A 21,471-nucleotide genomic window follows, 5' to 3' on the forward strand; every position below is an offset into this window, starting at 1 on the left:
CATTTCTTGAGCCAGGAGTAAACAATAGTGCTACAGCTGGCAGAGATCACAGTGACACCATGGATTGACACCCGTGTCTCCATGTAGCTTTTTGGTGTTTGTCTCATTCACACTAATTAACAAACATCCCACTGGAATCAAAAGCAGGGTTTAGGGACTGGGAATATAGCTTAGTTCATAGAGTGCTTGTCTGACATACACCTTTAACATAGTATAAGTCAGGCATGGTGGTATACACCAGTAATCTTAGTACTCAAGAAGTACAGGTAGGAGAATCAGAATTTCAAGATTATCTTCAGCTACATAGCAGATTCACATCTGGCCGGGACTGCATTGAGGCCCAGACTCCAAAAAACATTTTAGTGTTCCAGTTATATAAAAGAAAATAGACTTAGTTTGATGAGTTCATCCAGCATCGCATAGCTGATAAGAAACAGGACAAGGATCGAAACCCCTTACTCTCTCTGGTCCTCTCAGAATAGCTCTCTGGAGGCCAGCATGAACCACTATGAACCAAGCTAACCTCCTTTGATCCCTCATACTGAGAACAGCTAAGAAGCTGATGATCCTGAGCTATTGCTGAGTGTCCATCTGAGCTCCATCTCGTCCAGATGTGCATGTTTATGTGGTTGTGATCAGAATAAGGCCACATCCTGTTCTGGGTCTTGGTTTTTTATAGTTTGTATTTTCTTACTGTCTCAGTGTGTTTGGCTATTATAATGAAATACCAGGGGCTTGAAAGCTTATAAACAACAGAAATTTACCTCTCATAGTTCAGGAAACTTCGAAATCCAAGATCAAGGCATTGTCAACTCAGAGTTTAGTGAGAGTGTTCTTCCTGGTTTGTAGATGGCAACTTCTCACCGTGTGCTTGTATTTGCCTGTGGAGTCTTTTTCTTTTTCTTTTTTCTTTTTTAAGGATATAAATCCCATTATGAGCTGATGACCTCCTCACTTCCCAGGGCTGCAGCATGTGAGTGGAGGTGACACAGACACTCAACCCATGGCCCTTTTTTCTGTGCAGGCTGGCAGAGCCCATCAGTGGCTGCAGTAATTCCTTCTGAATGATTATATGGTAGTGTTACATAGTTTTCTGTTCTTGCTCCTGTACTTAAACACTTGAACCTCTTCAGGTGAAAGTGGAGATATACTTCTTCCAGATGGTGGCTGAGTGAGTGTCTGCCATCTTTTTCTGAAGGTTTCAGAGTAAGTGGGAGAGTAGATGTGGTTACTGGCAGGGATGACTGCTTCACTGCTTTACAAAGGGTAGAAGCAGAAGAGTAGCTGGGGCTCAGGAGGCTTGTGTGCTGAGATTTTTCATACAGAACCAAAAGCTGTCTGTGGCAGGGTTATTTGTAGAGCACTCTGAAAGTTTATACAGGGCTTTCTTCCTACACTTTATTTCTTCCTGACCAGAGGCCCTGTAATTATCATCCCAATTGAACTGATGGGGAAAGAGATTCATAGCATAGTTAGTGGATAGCCCAAGCTCCCTTGGCTTCTGAGTGGCCAAGTTGAGGTGTGAAGCCCAGACTTCAGCTCCTGGCTGCCACTTTGAATAGCTTTTAAGTTATGGCTCACCTCTCCTGCCTCCGTCTTCCCCGCCGTGACGCACGGTTTCTTGTTGCCACAGAGTAGAGTACATGGAGAAGAGCAAGCACCTGCAAGAGCAGCTCAACGAGCTCAAGACGGAGATTGAGGCCCTGAAACTCAGAGAGAGGGAGACAGCCTTGGACATCCTGCACACCGAGAACTCAGACAGAGGCGGCACCAGCAGCAAGCATAGTACCATTAAAAAGGTACCTGGACTCTCCTGGGTTTTGCTGAACAGGACACTTATTAATGAAATGTGAGGTTGGCATCTAGTTTCCTCAGGAGCCCAATCATTAAACTCTTGTCTATTGGCTTTTTTTTTTTTTTTTTTAAACATGTACTTAGTTAAGGGAATTTTTCAACTCCTGACAGAAAGAGAATTTAATCTGCCAATGACCATGATGGAAGTGGAGCTTATGTTAACAGCTCTGATGAGATGAATCCTTGTTTGAGGATGGGTTTTGATCTATCACTGAGCACTAAAGTGATTCTGTCTTTAAAGTCAAGGGGACTTATGCCCAAGGAGCTACCTCACTTATTAAGAACTCACAGGGAATTAGAGGCTTGTTGAATGGAGTCCCTTCCAGTCTTTGTGTAAGACCATATTCTGAATCTCCAACTTCTTTAATACTTAAAAGGAAGTATATAAAAGAACCTTAATGTTTAAAAAGATGAGACTTATTTATGAGGCTCACAGAGTCCCATTTTCTCTCCTGATATTTAGAGTTCTCATCATTTTAGTGTTTAGAAGTTACTAAGTACTCATCTCATCAGCCCGAGAATGTATAGATTTCCTATCTGAGCAAAGCAGAAAGATTTTCTGGGCAGTGAAAGCTCTGCTTTTAGCTGATTGCCCTGTAAAACAGGGGTTATAAAGGGATTGGTGTGGCGGCACATGGTGCTAACGCCAGCATTCAGGAGGCAGAGGCAGGAGGATTGCAAGTTTAAGGCCAGGCTGGGCTACAGAATAAGACCCTGACTCCTGTTCCTTGAGATTGGATGGTAGTTGATATGGTTAAGTTTCACCCTTTGTTCCAGTCTGTAAAGCAGCTCAAGGACTGTCTCTGTCTTGAGTGATTAAGTTGTCACTGAACATCCTAAGAAGCCTAAGTCTCCCTGCCGTTTCTGATGTATAGTTGGGAGTCCTACTTCTGCTTAGCACTTCACAGTGGACACCAAGTCGAGAAGGCATCACCGCACTCCACACCCTCTTCCCTCTGGCTCCTGTTGTCTTCTGGGTTTCTTGTTTCAAACAAAATGATTAAATGTCAGAGGGGAGTTTAAAACAAGGCATGGTGACCCACAGAACTCAGGAGGAGGAGGCAGGAGGATTAAAGCTCATTTTGGACTGCAACAAAAATTCATGTCCAGCCTGTATTATATAAGACCCTGTCTCATAAAGGGGGCGGGGGAGATGGGGGTAAAGAGGAGGCTCTTAAGCTAAAATGTGATTGGCTAGTGAGCCAGTCAGCCCCGTCATCCTGCCTCCTTGTCACCTGGCATCCTGAGCAGTCTCCTGTGCCACTGCTGCTGTGGAGAACTGGGCTCTCAGGTACAAACAGCTGAAAACCAGAGAGGCCACTGTTCAAACTGTTTTACAGTACACTTGAGGTCACTGTCTCTATTTCTGAGCATTTTGCAAATGACACATGTGACATTTTGATTTCACAGGGTATGTCTTTGTTTTTTCATTTTATTTTGCTCATTTAGCCTCAAGCCCAAGGCAGAAGACCTATCTGCATTTGAGTCCTCAAAGTAGGTTATTCCCAGGTATTCTGTCTGTGGTGCTGGTCCTTCCGTCTGTGGTACTAACCCGTGCATGAGCTTGCCTGTCTCTGACCTCGGGCCAGGCGGAGCCCTCCTGAGGGCAGGGAAGCCTAGGGCCTGGCCACAGCATGCTTTGAGGGTGAGAGCAGCTGTCCACCCTGGGGGGCCCAGACCTCCAGGGCCTAGAAGGCTGCCTCAGTCTGAAGAGCATGCCGTGGGGCTGCAGGACCAGTTGCTTGGTTTACCTTACGTCACTGGTTGGGTTGGGGAAAGTCGTGGCTCCCTTTCCAGTCAAATCTAAGCCCTTTGTCTTCTTGGTGGTATACTCCTTTGATAGATGCCTCTGGCGTGGAGGTGGGAATCAATTCTGATGCTTTAAGACTGGTGTCTTGTTCAGGATCACTCCTACCCTATAGTGATACGCTCTGCAAACTTATCACAGCTGGTGGCTTCTGGGTGTGGTCACTCATTCTCATTTTTTCCTCAAGCCTCCTGTTCTCTGCACACCCCTTTTCTTTCCTAGGGCAGCAAACAGAACATTGGTGCATCTTTAAGCCAGTTGCAGTGAGTTGGATGTCCCATGGCTGCTCTAAAGGCCACTTTGGCTTCTGTCCCCCTACCACATGGAAGGGGCTGTGCATGGACAAGCTTGTCTGCAACCGTCCTATTGCAGACACCCAGGAGAGGAGTTAGCAGCATTTGTGTTGAGTCAACTAATTAAAAGCATTACAGATTATTCTTTCAATATGCCCAGGCAGTACAAGATTATCATGCCTAATATTTAAATGTTACCGTCCTTCCATTACTGCTTGATTCCCCAGTCATACCCATGTCAGCATGCCTCTGACATTTCTGACAAAGGAATAGGCTGTGTCCTTAGCATCCTCACTGCAAGTCAAATAAAGAAACTCTGAACCTTCTCTTTGCTCACTGTCCCACAAAGGAGGTTAGCTGTGAAGTCCCAGGTACATCTTTTATCAGGTAAATGTGAGTTTACACAGGCCCCAGGAACCCATGACTGTCATTTGAGCCTGCCTGAGTGAATGCACTTCTACTTTTTTCATTTCATGCCCACTTTGGTTCTGCTACCCTGACATCATGCAGCGTGTGCTCTAAACAGGATATTGGAAAGGTGAATCTCTGCCCACATGGTAACCCCGTGGCACCAGAGTACCCAAGTGGATCTGCAGTGCTTCGTGCACTCTGGTTAGTGCAGGGCATGCGGAAAATCTTGCTTTGCATCAGATGTCCCCGGCATATAATTAGGCAGTTTCGTTGGAATGTGGGTTCATCTTTTGTGTTGTGTGATATACAATATTTGTAGTCTTCAGGGTCCTAAGTTTGATCATCAGTTCTCACTGAGTTGTTATAGACAAGAGAGGTTTCCTTTTTAGTCATCTTTGTGTTGTTTCTAGACCTATAGCCTCATAATGCCAAGTGCCCAATGACAGATTGAGTACACAGTGCTGGGTCTATAAGTTTGTATTACCCAGTGACATCACAGCCATCTTAGTCTATGATTTTCCCTTAGTGATAAGATCATCTACCACCACACCTCTCACTGCATGGCCCAATCATCAAGTAGCCAGTGACTGTATTTGGAAACATTTGTTTGTTCATTCACTCATTCACTCACATGAATGTCTTAATGTGACAGTTGTTTTCAAAACAGATTGCTAGGCTCTATTTAATTAAGAATTCTGGGGCTGGTGAGATGGCTCAGTGGTTAAGAGCGTTGACTGCTCTTCCAAAGGTCCTGAGTTCAAATCCCAGCAACCACATGGTGGCTCACAACCATCCATAACGAAATCTGATGCCCTCTTCTGGAGTGTCTGAAGACAGCTACAGTGTACTTGCATATAGTAAATAAATAAATTAATTAATTAATTAATAATTTTTTAAAAAAAGAATTCTGATAACCAAGGTTACTAAAAGCAAGAACTTGTCTTTCAGTGTGATGCAAGTTCCTCTCAGCAGTTTTAAACTAAATACTGGTGGATTTCGCTGTACAGGAAGTCTGAAGAATGTTTCATTTACTTAGGTAGTGGCAGTCTCTATGGCTAGTGGCCAGTGCCCATGACTGATGGTCACCTTCCTGGGTAGAGGTGGCTCTCAAGTCATTCCCACTACTGTCTGAACCATTGCTAGCCTAGCAGAAAAGTGTCCCTTCTGGCTTTGGAAGTGTGTGTACCTATTGGCTTCATTTTGGAAGTGTGTGTACCTGTTGGCTCCATTTTGACATTGGGGATGAGAGATTGCTTAGAGAGGTTTTCTATTGCTGTGAAGAGATGCCATGACCATGGCAACACATAGGAAGCATTTAATTGGGGCTGGCTTACTTTCAGAGGTAGCTGAGAATTGAACATTTCAGAAGACAGCACTGGGCTTGGCTTGAGCATTTAAAACTCTAAATGCCTACCCCCAGTGACACACTTCCTCCAACAAGGCCACACCTCCTAATGCCAGATTCTCTGGAATTAGAGTTACAGATGATTGTGAGCCACTGTATGGGTGCTGGGAATTGAACCCTAGTCTTCTGGAAATGCAACCAGTATTCTTAAGCACTGAGACATCTCTCCAGCCTTTGGTTGTTTTTTTTTTTTTTTTTGTTTTTTGTTTTTTGTTTTTTGTTTTTTGTTTTTTTGTTTTTTTTTTTTGTTTTTTGTTTTTTTTTTTGCTTTCTTAGGAGACAAAATTCTTAGCTAGGTGGTGATGGCACACACCTTTAAACCCAGCACCCCGGAGGCAGGGGCAGGCAGATCTCTGAATTCAAGGCCAGCCTGGTCTACCGAGCAAGTTTCAAGACAGCCAGGGCTACAAAGAAAAACCCTGTCTCAAAAACCTGGAGGGGGGATGGGGAGGATGGGCAGGATATGAATGAGAACTCTTACCTGTAAAGAATTAATCATGGACAAATCAAGCCTGGCAATGGCTCACACGTATAAACCAACGTCTTAAGAGACTGAGGCAAAAGGATCACAAGTTCAAGGCCAGCATCAGTAACAGAGCAGGATAAAGAAAGGGGACAATGGAAGAGTGCTTGCTAGCATGCTTGAGGCCGTGCATTAGATCCCAGCAGTACAGGTATCAGAAACATAATATTCTGCCCTGTGCAATGCCACAAAACTTGATTTTTTTTTTTTTTTTTTTTTTTTTTTCTTTTTTGTTTTGTTTTGTTTTTTCGAGGCAGGGTTTCTCTGTGTAGCCCTGGCTGTCCTAGAACTCACTCTGTAGACCAGGCTGGCCTTGAACTCAGGCCACAGAACTTTCATCCCTGGCAGGTAGATCTTTGTGAGTTTCAGGCCAGCTGGAGCACAGAGCAAGTGTCAGGACTTGGCTAGGACTATACAGCGAGACCCTGTCCCATACCCTCCTCCTCCTCCTTTTCCTCCTCTCTCCCGCCCCCAGGATTGTTGTGAGGTTAAATGAGGGAAGTCACATGAGATACTTAGTGCACAGTGAGGGTTTAACAACATGAAAAGCAGCATCCGCTTGTGGACCAGTGATGAGGGAGGAAGCATGGGCTGCACTACATGGCTTTAAACTCACTGGTGGTGAGCATTAGGTGTGTTGAGTGATGTGATGGAGGTGAAAAAATTAGCTTTTCTGGCTCCTCCAGTTTGCTTTGGACCTGCAAGGTTATGGGTTTGTTTTGTTTATTTGTTTCTCCTGCTGATCTGATATCCCTACATTTTCCACTTTTCCCAGTTAGTGATCAGTACAGCTGGTGTGGCAGGACAGTCAGCAAGCTGCCCTGGGGAACCAGGATTCACTTCATTCTCGGGGGAGTGACACATGTTCCCTGCATCTGAGCCCTGAGTTACAGAGTGAACCCAGCAATCCGGCTGAGTGAGCACACAGGGCCTGAGTGTTTGCACATCAGAGCCATGGTGTGCTGGTGACAGTGACAGCCAGGTGTGTGTTCGCTCAGCCACCATACTCTAGAGGTGAAAACATCTTGGAGCAGGTACACTTCAGGACCATCCTGTCATTCTCTCAAGGTTCTTTAATTGTTTATTTATTTTTTATGCATTGGTGTTTTGGTTCCATGTATGTCTGTGTGAGGGCATCGATCCCCTAGAACTGGAATTACAGTTGTGAGCTGCTTGTGGGTGTGTGCTGGGAGTTAAACCCCAGTCCTCTGGAGGAACAGTCACCACTCTTAATCACGGAGGCATCTCTCCAGACCTCTCTCAACATGGTTAATTCAGTCTCCTGATCTGGAGTTGACCCAAGAGCCAGCAAACAATCATCATTTTCACGCCTATAACCTCCAACAGAGCAGAGGATTTCAAAGGAACTCGACGGATGAGAAATTATGAGGGTTGCGGAGCTGAGAAAGGTCACTTCATTTGTACATGGTTTTGACTGTATTTCCCACTGTGGAGGAGCAGGAGAGGCAGAGCTTTGACGTTTATGGGGAGCCCAGCTGCCTCTCCTGGATCAGAAAGACTAAACGTCTAATGTCATCTTCAATTTCTGCAGAGTCTCCTTGGAGATTCAGGGCTTGTGAAATGAAATAGAACACTTTGGGCACCTGGAGGAGTGATAAATCACAGGGAGAAAATGAATATGCCTGAAAGGTATCTCCCTCAATTAAAACAAGTAGCCAGGGCCTCCCTGGTTACCTCTAGTGTACACGGCCGTCTCAGAGATTGCTGCGAAGAAGTTTAATGCACAGTTCATGTGTCTTGTCTTCATTGTAAACCTGTGGGTGAGTGACCCTGGTTGCTTTAGAAATCAGGCATTACCTGGTACAACATTCTCAGTCCTGACATAAAAGCCAGCATACTGGCTCCTCAGAGTCCAAGACCATCCTTTGCTGTAGTCAGGGAAGAGGAGGAGAGAACTGGGGTGGGAGCAGCATCGAGGCCAGATGTGAGCACTGAACACCCAGAAGAAACTACATTGATCCAGGACCCTTTCAGCTCCCAGGCTCCATGGAACCACACGGAAGCCTTACGAACTGGTCTGTTTTGTCTTTTGAGATGGGTTTCTCTGTGTAGCCCTGGCTGTCCTGGAACTCACTCTGTAGACCAGGCTGGCTTCAAACTCAGAGATCCACTTGCCTCTGCCTTTTGAGTGCTGGGGTTAAAGTCATTATCACCACTTCTGGCTTGAGAGCTGGTCTGAAAAGAGGTCCTCTTCGGGCTGGAGTGATGGCTCAGCATTGAAGAGTACTGACTGCTGGTTCAGAGGACCCAGGTTTGGTTTCCAGCACCTACATGGTGGCTCAAAACCATCTGTAGCCACAGCTCCAGAGGATAGGACATCCTGGTGCCCATATATAGTACAAAGACACACATTCAGGCTAAACATTCGTATATGTAAAGTAAGATTTAAAGAGAGGCCTTTTCTTGGTTGCCATCCTGTGGGCTCACTCTGAAAAGCTATTCCTAACACATGAGTTTTCAAGGGTCCTGTGGCTGCTAAGGGCTTTGGTTTTCTTGCTTTTTTTTCTGGTAAATCCAGATAGAAGGGTCAGCCAGCCACTGTCTAAGACTACAGGGTGAGGAAGCTTTCCACTGTAAAGAGTTTGCTTTGGGAAGTGTTGCGCCTGTGAGCCCTGCCTTGTGGCCTAGATGTTTTATGGCTATTTGAAAGTGCCTGTGGCCATTATTGGGCCTTATTTGATGCAGTAAAACATTCCATTTGGCCCCTTGGCTCTGAAGATATGTTTCGTTTCAGCGCAGCGCTCCCAGGGCACCTGATTTGTTGCTGCAACAGTGGGAGGGAATAGCTGGGATGCAAACTCATTCTGCAGGCTCCAAGTTCTGTTCTTATGAGGCTTGCCGTGATTTCTCTTTGGAGATTGGCAGTTTAAAAGAAGCATCAGTATATCTGAACCTTTCTTAAGGCTCTTGCCCAGAGTGCTTGGTAGATCACATTTGGTCTCCACCTGCCCAGCGAGGTGAATCAGGCCGATGAGTTCATTTGTTAGTTGGAAGAACGGTAGCAATAGGCCCTTCCAGCATCCTAGGGCGGCAGAGACACAGGCAGACGTTTCCAGGCACGGTGCTGCTGCATTGGGTCTCTAAGGATTAATACAGATCTATTCCCCATGGGTTTCCTGGGCAAATTTCTTCATAAAGGAATTGGATTTGTTTATTGGCATGGAGTTGCCCTCTCATTTCACTTCTGTTTAGGGATATGTATGTGGACAGCTTTCTATGCACACATCATGAAGACAGCATTTGGGCAAGACGATACTACCAAGACTACAGAAAGCTTAATGTGCCCAGTTTATAGTGGTGCCCTCCCTTTGTTGGCACTTCCACCTTGGCTCCGTGGGGTTTTAGGAAGGGGAATGTTTATCGCACCCCAAACAAAGATCATGTTGAGTTTGCTAGTGCTGGCTCTAACTGTCACCTTTCTGCTCCAGAGTCTGCTTGTTCCCTGCAGATCCTCGTGCCAGAGAATCTGCATGTCCTTTTCTATCTTCACCCTCCCCCGCTCCTTCATTTTCAATATGTAGTAGCGAAGAGGAAGTATAACATGATTTTAGGGCTTGCATTTCAATTGCACTGCATTTTTATGGGACGAGCTGAGTCTCAGCACTGGGAGTTATTAGGTTAGTATCTAAAATGGGTTCGGCACTGTGGGTCTTATTATTTAAAATGAATTAGGCGGCCCCCTCCCACCTGCATCTTCTCCCTGGGGATGAGTGGATTGAGGCGAGGCCCCCAGAGACTAGTTTAAGGAATCCTGGTGCCCTGATTAGTTTTGTTCTTTCAGCTTAATTGTAGAGCTTCCTTTCTCCCCACTGATAACCAAAGTGGCTCTGTCCTGTCCGCCTCTCCACTCCCTTTTGCATTAGGACAAGAGTGTCACAATACAGCCTTGTGAATCAATTTCCTTTCTGTGCTGATGAAAGTGTAATTCATTCTTAATCAAGCGGCCTTGCTGCTGCAGGCTTCATGCTGGAATACATTTTGTTACCCTTCAGTCACTCTGGGAAATGGTCCCCCAAAAGGACTTTTGGAGGAGAGATGGGGAGAGTTGGCAGTCTTCCGTCTCACAGTGGGTTTTCCAGCAGGGGGCGCTCTTGGAGTCAATGTTGGAAGAACCCTAGTAGTTAGACTCCTAAGTCCTGGGCCCTCAGATGGCAACACTGGTCATAGGTGCCTGCTGGGCTTGTGGTCCACCAGCCCTGGAGCTGTCTCCCAGGAGCATCCTGACCGAGTCCATGTCTTAGAGCGAGCAGGAGACGGCTCAGTCTGCAGATCCACGGAGAGATGAGCGGAAACCAGCTGGGTGACAGGACCTTTCTGAAGTCTTTCGGTTTTGTTTTGTTTTGTGTGAGACAGGGTGGCCTGAGCCTCAACGATCTTTCTGTCTTTGCCTTTCTAGTGCTGATATTTAAAGGTTCCCACCAGCATCTCTGGCAACTCTAATTTTTTTTTTCTTATATTTAGTTTATTTGCAGTGATGTTAATTGAACCGTAGACCTTGAACATGCTAGACAAGTGCTGACCACTGACCCAGGCCCAATCTTTTTTTTTTTTTTTAGGACAGTGTCTATACTGTCTAACCTTGGATTAACTATTTAGAATGCACCTGTCTCAGCCTCCTTCATGCTGGAATTACAGGCACGTGCCTGCCTTAGCTTCTTCTCTTTTGTTGATTTGTTTGGTTTGGTTTGGTATTTAAAATAGGGCCTTGCTGTGTGGTTCTGGCTGGCCTGGTACTCTCTATGCCAGCCTGGCCTCAAGACTGCTGTACTATGCCTGCCTCTGCCTCTGCCTCCCAAGTACTGGGAATGCTGGTATGCAGGCCTGTCCTGTTATGGAAACAGATGTATCTCCCAAATCCAAACGTGTTGAGATTTGATGGTTTGTCCATTTTTGTCATTTAATGCATAGTTTGGGGAGCAGAGGGCGGCCTTGCTTTGCTAAATGGCTCCTGTCCTCCCTTCCACAGCCTGGTCATTTATGGCTAGAATGAAAGGAGGTTCTTCCAGGGGCTGTCTGTATATGTGGGGGTGGGAAGGAAGATCAGAGGCCCATATGATTAAAACAAAGCCACATAGATCTACTGCAGAGAAAGAAAAGGAAGTTGGTCTCTTCAAATTGGAATTGGATTAGTGACAGCCTCAAACAGCCGGTTCAGTCAAGAGAGAACTGAATTCCTCCTGTATTATTCACGGGGCTGGTTCTAATCAGTTGTGAAGAGACAGCTGGAAGAGAGCAGCAGGTCAGCCTAGTGCCTAGTGAGGAGGCTGCATGTTCTTTTAGTCGTCTTCCGGAAGGAGCTGGCAGGAGCCCATTGGATCGGGCACTCTGAGCCAGTTCCTCGTGGCTTGTGGCCTTCCCAAAGGAGCAAGGCCTGACTGTCCAGATGCCCGTGTTGACCTTGTCTGGATCCAGTGTGAGTCTTGAAGGTCTGTGCATAACAGAGTGGTCACTGGGCAGCATGTGCTAGCTAGCTTGTTCGTAGATTCAGGTAGGGACGCCAGACCTAGGCAGGCCCCAGAACTGACCCAGCATGGAACATGGGACCTGGTGGCGTATCCATGTGATGAGCATGTCAGTCTCACTGCCTGATGGAATACCTTGTCCAGTCTAGTCTCCCAGGTATCTTAGTGGTGTGAGCAGAGCCTGCACCCACATTAAAGGAGTCTGCCTCCACAACCACGGAGGTACTGCACCCCACATTCAGATGATGCAGCTTCACAGCCAAAAGCACACGTGAACACTTTGAGATTCTGCACCCCACATTTAAGGGATCCACCTCCATAACCAAAGGGTGCACATGAACATCATGGCCGGGATTCTTTTAGAGACTGGGGTCTTTGGTTGGTTGGTTTTTTTTTAAGACAAAGTTTCTCTGTATAGCCCAGGCTGTCCTGGAACTCACTCTGTAGAACAGGCTGACCTCAAACTCAGAGATCTGCCTGCCTCTGCCTCCCAAGTGCTGGAATTAAAGGGATGCAACTCCATGCCCCAGCTCCTCAGCTGAGGCTGGAATCTTAGTGGACTCGTCTCCATAGCATTCTCTGCATCTTACAGAGGTGTTGCTGTGCTGTGTGCATAGAGATCCAGTCCTGTCCCTGGGCAACAGGGCAGCCCAAGTGTTGTTGTGGGCTCGTGGATATGAGACTCTCATAAGAGACCCAGAACCTTTGTTGAAGGGCTCACCACTTTCTCTAAGCCTGAGCCTTTCCTTTCATGGGTACTTCCTGCTTGAAGCTCTAAGTGTAGGAAGCAGTCTTCTAGAATGATCCTTGCCTGTATCAGAGACAGCAGGTGGAAATAGATCCCATGGGTCAGCTTGCCCACAGAGTGCCTAGCAGGAGCACGGCCAACAGAAACGAGTAGCAGAGCTTGGGCTCTGGAACACCTCCGTCGTGGGGCTCAGCAGGTACCTTGAGTGCATACTAAAAAAGGAAGCTCAAGGCTTCTCCCCAAATACCCTTGAATCACTGTCTGCCTTCCTCCTGCGTGACTCTGCCCTCCAGTCCTGCCAGGAGGAGGGCATTTGATGTCTTAAGATAAAGGATACTGCTGAGAGAGCAGTCAGAGGTGGCCACTGGAAGCATCCCAGCAGTGGGAGGTGAGCACACACTATAAACTCCTCAGACTTTGGGTTCCCTGATGGAATTAGAAGTGCCAAGAACAGCGTGGTAAGGGCAGAAGGTAGGATAGTCTGTCAGGCCTCCCTTTGAACTGGGTGGTGACCGTAGGAGACTCGCAGCTACCCTATTCAGTGGCTTTATGAGACTTGGGGGCCCTGAAATGCCACTCTCCTGCATAGTCTCAGCCTGTACTTTCCTCTGCACGGAGGACAGACCCCCTTCTGGTGAGAGAAGATATCATCTCTCCTTGCAGTGCAGCACTGGTGAGACTCTGGTAGAAGCATCTTTGCACCTAACAAGCTCATGCTTGAGTACCTGGAATCAGATGTTGCCAAAACCCTCCCCAAGCACCTTGAGGAGACAGCCAACATGCTTGGGTAGTGGATCCAGGAATTCTTGGAGCCAACATTGTTGAAACAGGAAAGAGACTTTCAGAGGCCCCCATTGCCTGGGCGTCCTGCCTGGGGAAGTAGCCAGGCCTCTCAGGGCACTGTCTATCCTGACTCAGAGACTGGCACAGTTCATGGCCCTTCTGCCTGAGTCTTATCCTAACCAGGACTGTTTCCCCTAGACGGGGTTTGATGCCACCGTTAGGAATGATACCTGATGAGCCCTCAGCGTGAGCCAAGTGGGTGTCTAGCATTTTCTCTGCCACCCTATGAGAAAGTGCTGCATCATCCCATGTCACAGTTGGTTTAAGTCACGCTGTGCCAACATTTCATACCCATCTCACTATGGGTATGTCCTGTCCCTGCGTGCAGGCTCCTTATCCCAAGAAACCTCCTGAGGTTGTCCCAGAACTGTGGGGACACCTTTGGATTCAAACCCTTCCCGGAGAGGATTTTTGTCCTAGATCTCTGGCGCCATCTTCTCCTTTACTACCCTGGTCCTCATCATCACAAGGCGCACCCCGACTGGCCCCTCTCTGCTGCCACTGCAGGAGAGACCCAGCCAAATGCAGTTCTCGTCTGGAGGGTGTTTGCCTCGGCAAAGAAAAGCTCTCTCCACTCCTGGCAGAGCTAGGCTTCCATGGAGTTTCTGGAATTGATTCTGCCGAAGAAAACAGCTCAGATGCCTCCTTGCATTCAGCTTGTTAGTTGGGAACTTCAAGGCCAAAAGATTTGGCAGGATTTAAAGAGTCGGCTCTCAAGCTGTCTCGTTTTTGAGCACACTAATGCTGCCTGTCTTTTGATGGTAAAGTGGGTTCACAGTCTCCCTCTCCTGCCCTTTGTAGAGCTTTGGTAAGTACTGTAGACTTTTCAGAATCAGAGACTACCGAAGGACCAGAGCAGCTAGCCTGTCCCGTTGCTTTCCACCAGAGGAGTGAGGTTCAGAGACAGCAGGGGTGTTTACTGAGGCCACTCAGCGAGCCGCAATGGAAACAGCAGCCTCGTGTCTTCCATTTAGTTTCAACTGTGGCCCATTTCTTATTCAATCCACTCAATAAACATAATCTGTTCTCCCACTCCGAGCTGAGCACTAAGGTGAACATGGGGGGGGGGGTGAAGATGGACAGTGTGCAGTTGCTGACACACACACTCCTTTCTGGGAAGGCCTGGGGCTGCATCAAGAACATAGAATCTCGCTCCAAGGGCACCAGCCAGTTCAGGGGCAGCTTGACATAGGTGCCTATGCCAGATGCTTCTATCTGAGGAGAGGCTGGGGAGACAGCCCCAGGGTCAGGAGCTTGGGGAGGCATATCTGCCTCTGCTCCCTTCTAGGTGGTGTCCTCCTGACCTGCCAGGCACTGCCCAGTACACCTGCCCTACTCCAGCCTGTCATTCATAGGAGGAGAGTCTGGTCTCAGCTTCCAGGCCATGGGCAAGTCTCTTTGGAGTCACCCAGAAGTAGGAGCAGAGAGAACAAACTTTTCATCTGATACAGGCCCACTTTGCCTAAGGCCATGGTGTCAAGCCCGGGTCTCAGCCCAGAGAGCTGGTGCAGTACAGACAGAAGGATGGGAGTTGGTGGTTCAGAGCCAGAGAAACATGAGAGTCACAAACTAGACTCACTCTGGGAAAAGGTTGTTATGGACACGTTTTCTGCTCACATGCATCTCTGTCCACCAGCCATCCTTACTGGCATGTCATCTGTCATTTTGCATTTGAATCTTGGAATAAATCTGAACCCTCATCTGGGCTTGACCACTAGTATCTTGAGCATCTATTGGGCAGGTTTCTCTGTCACCCAAGCCACCGTTGAGGTCATTCCCAGCAGCAGGATGGGCCGTGCTGTGAGACCCAGTGCTCTTTCAGCTTCTTCTCTTCTTTCTACAGCTCACTCTGCAGAGCGCCAAGTCCCGAGTGGCCTTCTTTGAAGAACTCTAGCAGGTGACCCGGCCACCTCCTGCCACATCTGCTGCTCCTGACACCAACAGGATGGGCCTGACCCCAAAGGAACCATCAGTAGAGGGCTGGCTTGTTTGGGAACTCTTTGAGTAGAGGGCCCCATGCCACTCTGACCCTATAGACATTTCTCGAGGTGTTCGGGTTCTCCTGGCCTGCATACCTGCTTCTCTCTCTCTCTCTCTCTCTCTCTCTCTCTCTCTCTCTCTCTCTCTCTCTCTCTCTCTCTCTCTCTCTCTCAAATATTTGTTGTGGGCTGCCATCCTTCCTGCACCCCAAGCACTGTGGTGTGTCGCTATGTGTGCCACTGACGTTGAGAAGCGGCTCTGGGAGTCTGGTGTGGAGGCTGTCTGAAATGTACCACGCAGGTGCTGCCCACTTCCCTACTGGGCTTCTGGGACGGGCCTCCCCTCCACAGCAAGGACTTGGCACAGGGTAGAAATGTGGACTGGCTTAGCTCAGAACCAGCAATGATGACTCCTTAGCCAGGCTCACCTGAGGCAGTGTAGCTGCTGCTGGGAGACACTGTACATGAGCCCGTAGTGGGCCAGGAGCTTCCCGGTCAAATTCCCATGAGTGCCTGGGAACCCAGCTGTGACCAGGACCTCCATCTCCTCCCACTCAGCACATGGAACCCCAGAGCCCTACTACCCATCCATCATCCTCTTCAATACCTAGGTAGGCCTCACTGTCATTGTCCTTGTCTTCCCCGGGAACCCAGCAGTGTCCTTTTTGTCCCTCCTTTTCTGAGCCTGACAGAGGTATCAGGCCACTAAGAGTTACACAAGCTAACACTATGGGGTGCCTCCATGCTAGGCAGCATCTCCATCTCCATGTGCCTCACACACTCCCATGATTGGGCCTATCATCTATGTAACTGGGGTCACCGATCCGAGCAGGTGATCTGCCTCAGTCCACGAGCAGATATATATTAACTGAGGACAACTGAGCTGAGGGGCTGAGCGATAGAATAGAATGTTCACAGTACAGTTTGGTTTTGAGAAACTGAGGCACACCACCTTGTTCCCACTGGCTGGCTGTTATTAGGCCACTTTGTCATAGGCAGCCACCCAAGGGTCACCTCAGCATCTTTGGGCACCTGGGATAACACTAGTCTGGAACCTGAGGCTGACTTGACACCCCAGTATTTGCCAAGTCTTCCCTGGCTCTGAGGTTGAGCTGTCTTCTCTGGCCTGAAACTGCTCTCTGACTTTCCTCCTCTCTGTACACTTGACCTCACAATGGCCGTGGGACACGAGACAATGATGCTGGTTTATAACAATTATGCCAGGCCTCAGTTTTTTAATTTAACTACACTTTATATCTCAAATTTGGGAAATACCAAGCTACATAACCATGTGGGAGCCCTGGTATTTGAGGAATGGTGGGTGTAACCATTTCCCACTCAGAAGTACCTCAGCTCCCCTCAAGAGAGAGAATGAGGTCCCCAGAATGTCTCCAGCCTGCTTTGAGCCTGTAGCTGGGTTCTTTCTGATAGACAATTTTAGAGTCAAAAAGAAACATCTGAAGTCCAAAGTGAGGCCTGACCCTGGCTCTTTCTAGTTTCAATGGCTTCTGAAACATGGGCAGGGGTACCCTGCTACTGAAACAGCAAGTCACTCTCAGTGCAGGACACTGAGGCCTTGCTCTTGCCTGTGGCTGGTCATATACCCTGACTGAGGCAATACCTGAGCCACCACAGCACTCTGACCTGAGGTCACTGCCAACCCTTGCTAGACAACACCAGTGGGCTTACAGAACACTACTTCACTTACTGCTTTATCATCTTCTAGACAGGTTTCTCGTGCTCCCATACTTTCAAAAAGCCCAGAGGCTGACACCCAGTTACAGTGACTAACTGTTCTTGCCAACAGGGCCAGAGCCTCAAAGCCCCTAGTGCAAGCAGCCTTCACAAGGGACCCAGACTCTCCTAGGTGCCTTGAGGCCAAGCCAGTACCCATGGGCTTCCATTCCTGTTCTTATTATCAAACAGCTCTTCATGTGAGGCTCCTGTCACTCCTAAGGGCCAGAACATGAAGCTGGTTTTTTGGGGTTTGGGGGTGATTATAATTTAAGTGATTGTTTTAATAAAAACTCTAAGCTGCTATAGTCTTTCGTTGACTTTTTTTTAGCTTTATTGGTTTATGTATATTTGTGTGCATGTGTACATTGTGCACGTCTGTTGCCTGCAGAGATCAGAAGATCTAGAACTGGAAATACAGACAGTTGTGTCTTACCAAAACAATGGCCCCGCCCTCCATTTGTATTAGATGACATAGATTGCTAGTTCTAACATCCAGAAGTTGCCTGATTTCCTGGGCAGTCAAATCAGGGAAACCACTCTGTATTATCTGGTCATTTTAGGCTGTTGAAGTTAGTATTTTTCCTGACTTTAAAAAGACACCCCAATAGCCCAGATTGTTCACTGACAGCCTGGCATCTCCATCAGCAGAGGGAACTGACAATGTTGCCTGATGCTTCCATTGTTCTGAAACACTGTGTAGTCCAGGCTGGCCCATCCTGTCGTGCTCTGCCTGGCATCTTGCTGTGGATGCTGCGTTGTGGTGGTGTGGCAGGTGACTGTTGGAGCTTGATGCTTCCTTGTGACATTCGCATCCCAGTGCCACACTGTCCGCTGCTGTCATTGTGACCCCCTCCAGCACTTCCTCCTCTGCCTTGGGTGTCTTGAGTAGGGAGCGCCTGGCAGCTGTCCCACAGGACTGACTGCCCCACCAGCCTTCATGGGGTCCCAAGTCTAGAAGGGGAGAAGGTACCGGCAGGAGATTGCTGCAAACTTGTCTGATCTAATCCCTTGCAGACTGGAGAAGAGAAAGTCAACTGCCTTCACTCCTGTCTCCCTACAGACAGCCCAGACATCCTCTCCAGCGAGAGGGCTCTCCCGCCCCTCCCTGCCATGTGGGGCTCCCTGGCAGCCTGTCATTACTGCATTATGACAGGATCCCGAGGCTGCAGTCCCAGCCCTGGAGGGAGAAAGCTTCTTCAGCCATCAGTGTAGTGGCAGGGCAGTGGGAGCAAATTATGGGAGCGTTTATCAGCACAGCAAGGTCTCTCTCTGACTCAGAGAGGACTCCCGCTGCTTCTCTCCTGTTTCCACCGGATGCCCATTTCTCATTGGAATGGTGACCCCAGAATAGCACCTGGCCGCCTGCTGCCTGATAGACTTCAGGACTGCCTGAGAACCCTGAGGTGGGAGCCAGCCTTCCCTTATCAGCTCTGCCTAGCTAGAGCACTGCCCTTACCCTGGGCCAGGGTCCTCTGTCACTTCTGTAAAAGTGGTTGGCGATGATACTTTTAAAGGCCTGGGGAGATGAAGAATGGAAACAGTACTCTAAAGCCACGAGGGCTCAGTGGGTAAAGGCGCACGTTGTTAAATTGTCTCAGGACCCATGAGGTAGTGGAAGGAGAAAGCCCACTCCTACAAGTTGTTCTCTGCCCTCTACCAAATATCACAGCATGAGCATGCCAGCCCCCAATAAATGTGCAATAAAAAATTTTTTAAAGTATTCCAAAACAAAAAGTTTTTTAAGTATTCCAGTTTCTCAGAAAAAAAAAATGTACAGGTATGTAACCGTGGTAACTGCATGAAGAAGCAATGGTTTTGTTTGCTTTTTTTTTTTTTTTCTGAGACAGGGTTTCTCTGTGTGGCCCTGGCTGTACTGAAACTCACTTTGTAAACCAGGCTGGCCTCAAACTCAGAAATCCGCCTGCCTCTGCCTCCTGAGTGCTGGGATTAAAGGCATGCGCCACCACCGCCCGGCTTGCTTTTGTTTTTAAACAGGCGCTCCCTCTATTCCAGGGTGGCCTTGAACTCAAAATACTGCTGCCTCACCTCCTGAGTGCTGAGATGGCAGATTTGTGCTGTCATTGGAATCTGGATTGTTTTGTTTTGTTCTCTGAGACAGGTTCTCTGTGTTGTCCTGGCTGTCCTGGAACTCATTCTGTAGACCAGACTGGCCTCAGACTCAGAGATGCCACTGCCTCTGCCTCCCAGGCGCTAGGATCAAAGGTGTGCGCCACCACCGCCCAGCTGGAATCTTCTTTTATCCACAGACTCCAGGATTCTGCAGACAAATCTCCTGGCCAAGGAGCTCAAAACCCTTCTTGATTCCCAACCCAAACGGCCTGGGGTCCCACGCCTGCTCAACACTTCCTACCCATTGCAACCTAGGCGAGCGGTTTGCCTGCTCTGGTGCTGTCCATAGTACTTTTAACAGGATTATGGAGATTAATGATGCCTAGCCTAGAGGGTCTAAGCATAGTACCTGGATGTGGTCACTCCAGGGTGCCATTTCTCTGAATGGTGCCTCTGGAGAGCTGAGGCAGAAGGAAGCAGAGAAAAGAGCCAGGATGACCCCAGAGGGAGTCACAGCCCTGAGGCAGCAGGCCTACGCGATGCCCCCAGGTGGGCCCCACCCCACCCACCTGTACCCTGAGCTTAATGACCTTGCATCTGGCCTGTTTGTCCTCGATGTTTGCCCAGTGCCAGCTGCAGAGCCCACGAGATGATAGATAACCCAGCCTGGGGCTGCCCGGGAAGGATGTCACTGTACCACATTAACGCTCTCCACTTGGGTCAATAATTTACTGGAGGCTCAGGACAGGAGAGGCTCTGGATGGTCCGTGCTCAGCTCTGCAGATGGGGCTCTCAACCCTGTCCATGGCACCTAGGTTGGAAGAACCATGCAGCAGACACTGGAAGGAGTGGCAGTGACCTAATTTTCTCTTATCAGGCATAAGGGAATAGTCTCCACAGAGCCTTGCCTATTTCCAATATAAATAATGTAATTCTCCCCCACACCCCCATTGGGGAGGAAGGGGCAGCCTTTGATCTGAAGGAATTAAGTCAGTAAACAAAAGCAGAGACTGTGGAGGTGTCTTGTGACAGGTGCCTGCTGTGCCATTCACCCTCAGAGAGTCAAATTCTAATCTACATTGGGTCACACGGATTGGCTCCTCCAAGTTTCTCTTACCTCTCTTACCTCTGGGGCCGCTCCACCCTTTTCTTCTCAGAGTTCCCGAGTGAGTGAGTGAGTTTTCAGCGGAGAGTGATGCATGATCTGGGAAGCCTGCACGAAAGGCTTGACTGCCCTGGTGCGTGCGACTTAGCCCAGGCCTGAGGCCACAGAAGCCTGGGAGGAAAGGCTGACAGAGAAAGCCCCCAGGAAGCTACTGCAGGCTGGCTCCGGTCCCTCTAGCTCTCTGCTCTCTGTACAGCCTTGAGTAAGTCTTGTCTCCTCTCTGGCCTCCTGACCCTTGACTGAACAAGGTCAACTTTGCACAAGAACTCTGGGATCCCCCTAAGTTTCAATTTCCCAGACCGGCTCTCCTAGGCGCTATCAAAAGAGTGTCACCATTTGGGGAACTAAAAAATAAATAAATAAATAAAGGTGGACTAGACCCAGGCAGCTTGGCCTGTGTTAAGAACATCCACCTCACCCCATCCTCCCTCCTGACCCTACACTCTTGGGCAGGGGGCTTTATCGGTCCTCCAGATGAGGCCACAGAAGACTTTCCCAGTGCCCTGCCTCTTGAGTCCCAGCTCCTGTCAGGATGGGGGTGACAGGAGCTGAGCCTCAGCCTGGCCTGCAATGACAGTTGTTCTGCTTTGAAATCCACGGGGGACCACGCCCGCCCGATCCTCCCCCCCTCCTCCCAGCCTTCAGCTCCCAGGCTGAGATCCCCAGTTCCCCAGGCTGAATCTATTAAGTCCTTCATATTAACCAGCGAAGGGGGAAACAGCCCTCTTTCATCTTAAGCGAATGAATTTGCATTAACACCTGGGGAGTTGTGTTTGCCTTGAGAAAGCCCATTGCTATTCTGGGCTGCGCACGCCAGCACGGAGTTAGTTGCTGCAGTCTATTCTTTTACTAATACAGCTTTTCCCTCCTCCCGCCTCTTTTCCCATGGAAAGGGGTGAGTGGCAGGGGATCCCAGAGTTCCCCACTCCACGTGAGAAGGTCCCTGCATGCCAAGAATGAGAGGCAGGGAGCAGCTCCCAGTGGAGCTGTGTCTTCCTGGGGAAGATGGCTGAGCACAGCCGCTCTCTGAGACCCTGCTGCAGCCCTACCAGTGCCTTAAGGAGACGTTGGGAAGGGGATGGGAGAGAGTTGGAATTGGGATGGATGCCAGGAGGTAAGAGCTGCCTGTCACTCAGGGGTGGTGCTCATGGGT

The 21,471-nt window shown here is 48.6% G+C and overlaps 1 protein-coding gene across 2 annotated transcripts in view; it reads left to right on the plus strand.

The window, feature by feature from the left end:
• Nf2 (neurofibromin 2) overlaps nt 1-17,378 on the plus strand; it is an 88,176-nt gene extending 70,798 nt beyond the window's left edge. The window contains exons 15-17 of one of the 2 annotated variants that reach the window (XM_021210163.2): nt 1,634-1,799; nt 3,304-3,348; nt 15,211-17,378. In XM_021210163.2, coding sequence (XP_021065822.1) covers nt 1,634-1,799; nt 3,304-3,339 — 202 coding nt within the window. In that variant the 3' untranslated portion in view covers nt 3,340-3,348; nt 15,211-17,378. The remainder of the gene's footprint in view (nt 1-1,633; nt 1,800-3,303; nt 3,349-15,210) is intronic. The other variant, XM_021210162.2, reaches the window with a different exon arrangement.
• The last annotated feature ends 4,093 nt before the right edge of the window (nt 17,379-21,471 follow it).

This window comes from Mus pahari, chromosome 13 (genome assembly GCF_900095145.1).
Source record: "Mus pahari chromosome 13, PAHARI_EIJ_v1.1, whole genome shotgun sequence".
Taxonomy (NCBI): domain Eukaryota; kingdom Metazoa; phylum Chordata; class Mammalia; order Rodentia; family Muridae; genus Mus; species Mus pahari.